The sequence below is a fragment of the Rana temporaria genome (genome assembly GCF_905171775.1).
Source record: "Rana temporaria chromosome 4 unlocalized genomic scaffold, aRanTem1.1 chr4a, whole genome shotgun sequence".
In the NCBI taxonomy this organism is placed as follows: domain Eukaryota; kingdom Metazoa; phylum Chordata; class Amphibia; order Anura; family Ranidae; genus Rana; species Rana temporaria.
The window spans coordinates 3,497,040-3,502,181 of NW_024404432.1; the positions used below are offsets into that span (position 1 = coordinate 3,497,040).

At 42.7% G+C, this 5,142-nt stretch overlaps 1 protein-coding gene across 1 annotated transcript; it reads right to left on the reverse strand.

Annotated features, from left to right (window-relative positions):
- Nucleotides 1–1,019: 1,019 nt before the first annotated feature.
- Nucleotides 1,020–4,665, reverse strand: LOC120921721 (mediator of RNA polymerase II transcription subunit 15-like). Its single transcript, XM_040334260.1, has 6 exons — nt 4,460–4,665; nt 4,280–4,369; nt 4,116–4,190; nt 2,655–2,713; nt 2,537–2,584; nt 1,020–2,114 (listed from the first exon to the last, which is right to left on the reverse strand). The coding sequence occupies exons 1-6, from the start codon at nt 4,611–4,613 to the stop codon at nt 1,080–1,082; spliced, it is 1,461 nt and encodes a 486-aa protein (XP_040190194.1). The 5' UTR covers nt 4,614–4,665; the 3' UTR covers nt 1,020–1,079.
- Nucleotides 4,666–5,142: the final 477 nt, after the last annotated feature.

A 5,142-nucleotide genomic window follows, 5' to 3' on the forward strand; every position in this document is an offset into this window, starting at 1 on the left:
AAAGCGTAAATTTTGAAAAAAAATGCTATATTTTTTACTTTTTGCTATAATAAATATCCCCCAAAAATATATAAAACATTTTTTTTCCTCAGTTTAGGCCGATACGTATTCTTATACCTATTTTTGGTACAAAAAAATCGCAATAAGCGTTTATCGGTTGGTTTGCGCAAAATTTATAGCGTTTACAAAATGGGATAGTTTTATTGCAGTCTATTAATTTTTTTTACTACTAATGGCGGCGATCAGCGATTTTTTTTTTTTCATGACTGCGACATTATGGCGGACACTTCAGACAATTTTGACACATTTTTGGGACCATTGTCATTTTCACAGCAAAAAATGCATTTAAAATGCATTGTTTGTTGTGAAAATGACATTTGCAGTTTGGGAGTTAACCCCTTCAGCGCCCCCTTGTGGTTATGTATGACCTAATATGTGTTTCTAACTGTAGGGGGGTGTGGCTGTAGGTGTGACATCATCGATTGTGTATCCCTATAAAAGGGATCACACGATCGATGACAGCGCCACAGTGAAGAACAGGGAAGCTGTGTTTACATACAGCTCTCCCCGTTCTTCAGCTCCGGGGACCGATCGCGGGACTCCAGTGGCGATCGGGTCCGCGAGTCCTGCGGCCGTGGTCACGGAGCTTCGGAGCAGGTCGCGGTAGTGCGCCGGCGGCGCGCGCGACCTCACGGCTGGGCTTAAAGAGCCACGTACATGTACGTGGATGTGCCCAGCCGTGCCATTCTGGCGACATATATCGGCTTGAAGGGGTCCTAAAGTGGTTAAAGTAACCTATTTTGACAATACAAAACAAACCTTTATAACCCCTTTAAGCTTTGTGCTCATATTATATTGTTTGTTAAAAGAAATAAATATCTATATTCTGAAAATCGAATAGTGTGTATGTGGACTTTCATTTACAGAGTGAAATATCTATTTTTTTTAAAAAAACAAAGGGAAGCCTCCTATTCAAATCGAAAATTTATTTGAAAAAAACATTCAAACAAAACGTAAATTTAAGGATGACTTTTAACAGAAAATAGATCGGAAAACAATATAAAAAAGCAGGGGCTTCATTAATGTTCCTGGCGTGGTTCCCGGAGCATGGCCATCTGCTCCTGATGTTGCTGTAGAAGCATGGCCATCTGCTGCTGCGGTAGTTGTATGGCTATCTGCTGGAGTAAGTTACTGGACAGGGGCTGTGCCTGAGGGGTGGGGAAGGTACCAGAGGTGGATTGTGGCAAGAGGGAAAAGGTGAAACCAGGGAGGTGAGTGTAACTTTGGGGGGCAAGGTTGATCGGGAGGCTGAAAAGGGGTAAAGTAGAGGGAATTACATTTTGGGCTGGTAAATGAGAACGGATTTGGGGATTTGGACTTTCAGGAAGAGGGGTAGTGAAAGTTGAATAAGGGGAGAGGTCAGGTTGAGCGTGTCTGGAGGTGTGTGTGGCAGAGGGCAAGGAGAAAAGTGGAGTGGAGGTAGGTGCTATGCGAGTTGATATAGGCTGGTCAGGTGGGGGTATGGTAGAACTATGGGAACAGGGAGATGCTATGTGATGTGAAGGATCAGAATGGTGTGTTTGAGTGTTTGGGTCTGTGGGGGCATGTGAGGAAGTGGGGAGAGTATCTAATTGGGAGGGAGGGTCCATCGGGGGTAATTCAGAATCAGCCACCCCCTGGCTTTCAGTCCCTGGCCTGGAAACAGGCTCATCTTGTAGCAACACAACACCTTGCTCTTCACTGCCACTGCTGTGAGAGCGTCTGGCGATTGTTGCATTTAGTTGCTGTACCGCTAAACGCAAGCCCCGAATCTCTTCACCACTTTGCCTGAGGACTACAGTCTGGTTGTTAATAGCTATAGTCAACATTAGAAGTTGTGAAGCCTGATTCTGGTCCCTACGCTGCAATTGTTCTTGCAATTGCTGGCGGTCCTGAGCTTGTTGGCTCAAGTCTTGCTGTAAGAGCTCCAGTGTCCTTTCTACATAATTAATTTGTGTAGAAGGCCTACCTTGCTCCCATAATCTATCCGCCTGGGCAGCCAACCTTTCACCAAGTTCGAAAAGCTGCCTTCGCCCAGGTGGCAGGGGTGCTGATTCTGCTGCATCCAATGTGGGCTGGAAAGAAAAGAAACAAAAAGATTCAATTAGAAAACAAATCATTTGCATTGCTGAACACACAAACAGTAGTAAAAGTGGGTGCCATTTGCCCAAAGAATAGAACATGTTCAAGGCTGCGTTACTTGGCACAGGAGACTTCAACAGAACTTTTTCCAACAACTTTGCTAAAATAACGAGTTTTTCAAACAAAAGGTTTGGAACAAGATGAATTTGGAATACGACTGATTAACATGCCCAGATGCTCCAGATTAGACACTATCCCATTTAAGAAAATCAACCCCTTAGTTTCCATGGCGATGTCAACCCTTGATAAAAGCAACTTGATGGAACAATTAACAAGGTATATTTGTGGGCAAGCAACAAATATAAAGGTTATGTGTAAACACTTGTGGCAAAGAAGATTCAATATTTGAACTTACCACCTGTGGAGGCAACTCAGCAGAAGCAGCTGCATTTTCTTCAAAAGCCTAAAACCAAAAAAAAAAGTACATAGGACTCCTTTCAATGTTCCCCACACATTTTCTGACTTACACATACCCCCACATTGGATTCAGGATCATCCCCCACTCCAGCAGCAGCCATAATCAACTGAGGTTCTGCAGTTCAAACAAACAAAAGTAAGTAAATCCAAAATATTCTTTCATTACAAACAAACATTTTGCCCAGTTTGTCTACGTGAATCATGTGGACAAATATTTCAATGTGACCTTGCTTGGCAAAGGCTTCAAATGCAAATGTTGGCACTGGTAAACCAGACCTAAACCACCAGTAAAGAGGCCTTTGCCCTCAATATATGTGTGAGTGTTTGCTTTGCAATGGAGGACACCCTATTCACTGAATTGTGGATATAAAGCATGAGCACCCACCTAACCCCCCCCCCCCACCAAATTTATTTTCATCTTCAAGCATATGGGGCGTTGGCAGTTATGTGGTTGATGTATTTGGACATTTGTTGCCTAACACAAACCACTATGTTCTTCTTAGTTTAATTATGCCTACACTGTTTTCTGGTCCTGTCCTTTTCCCATAGAAATAAGTTTGTCACAAATGTAGCCAGCTTAAGCCCTGGACCAAAATGCAGCTAAAGGACCAGGCCCCTTTTTGCAAATCGGCACTGCGATGCTTTAACTGACAATTGTGCGGTTGTGCGACGTGGCTCCCAAACAAAATTAGCGTCCTTTTTTTCCCACAAATAGAGCTTTCTTTTGGTGGTATTTGATCACCTATGCGGTTTTTATTTTTTGCGCTATAAACAAAAATAGAGCGACAAATTTGAAAAAAATTCAATGTTTTTTACTTTTTGCTATAATAAATATCCCCCAAAAATAGATAAAAAAAAAATTTCCTCAGTTTAGGCCGATACGTATTCTAGATATTTTTGGTAAAAAAAAATGGCAATAAGCGTTTATCGGTTGGTTTGCGCAAAATTTATAGCATTTACAAAATAGGGGATAGTTTTATTGCATTTTTATTATTTTTTTTTTACTACTAATGGCAGCGATCAGCGATTTTTTTTCGTGACTGCGACATTATAGCGGACACATCGGACAATTTTGACACATTTTTGGGACCATTTTCACAGCAAAAAATGCATTGTTTACTGTGGAAATGACAGTTGCAGTTTGGGAGTTAACCACAGGGGGCGCTGAAGGGGTTATGTGTGACCTAATATGTGTTTACAACTGTAGGGGGGTGTGGCTGTAGGTGTGACATCATCGATTGTGTCCCCCTATAAAAGGGATCACATGATCGAGGACACCGCCACAGTGAAGAACGGGGAAGCTGCGTTTACATACAGCTCTCCCCGTTCTTCAGCTCCGGGGACCGATCGCGGGACTCCAGCGGCGATCAGGTCCGCGGGTCCCGCAGTCACGGAGCTTCGGACCGTGTCGCGACCCCACGGCTGGGCTTAAAGGGCAACGTACATATACATTGTCGTGCCATTCTGCCGACGTATATCGTCGTGCAGCGGTCCTTAAGTGATTAAAAACATCCTACCTAGATCTTCCTCCTGGGTTCGCTGCAGTGGGAAGGTGCTTGGCGCCGCTGCCTCCTCCTCCTGCTGGTGTGTTGCTGTGAAGATATTTTTTAAAGTTAAATGTAAAGTTTCCTCTTACTGTTGTATTTTTGGCAAACAAAGCAGAGCTCATTTGATTACTTACCAGGGGAGACCTGTTCAGTCTGTGTGGGCGGCTCTTCGGGTTGTTGCTGGCCAGAGGGGCTGCCAGGGGAAGATGACACAGGACTTTGGGCTGCAATTCAAGCACATAAAGTTTAAATAAATCCAACATGTTTCCTCATCAAGACACACTTTTAAAATGGTACATGTGATTTTAACTTACCATGCTGGATATCATCAGTGTCATCCTGAGAAGCGGCACCAACAACTGTCTCCAGGCTGATGATATCCAGCAATTGCCTCTGATATTCCCTGAGCTGGCTCAGATGGGATGGAGCCACACCCCACCTGGTCACATACCCCTGGCGAGCCCACATGCCCAGTAACTTCCTGAGCCGCCCCACCAGGTCATTTAAGTGCTTCTGGACCTTGTCAGAGGTGGCTCCCAAACAAAATTAGCGTCCTTTTTTTCCCACAAATAGAGCTTTCTTTTGGTGGTATTTGATCACCTATGCGGTTTTTATTTTTTGCGCTATAAACAAAAATAGAGCGACAAATTTGAAAAAAATTCAATGTTTTTTACTTTTTGCTATAATAAATATCCCCCAAAAATAGATAAAAAAAAAATTTCCTCAGTTTAGGCCGATACGTATTCTAGATATTTTTGGTAAAAAAAAATGGCAATAAGCGTTTATCGGTTGGTTTGCGCAAAATTTATAGCATTTACAAAATAGGGGATAGTTTTATTGCATTTTTATTATTTTTTTTTTACTACTAATGGCAGCGATCAGCGATTTTTTTTCGTGACTGCGACATTATAGCGGACACATCGGACAATTTTGACACATTTTTGGGACCATTTTCACAGCAAAAAATGCATTGTTTACTGTGGAAATGACAGTTGCA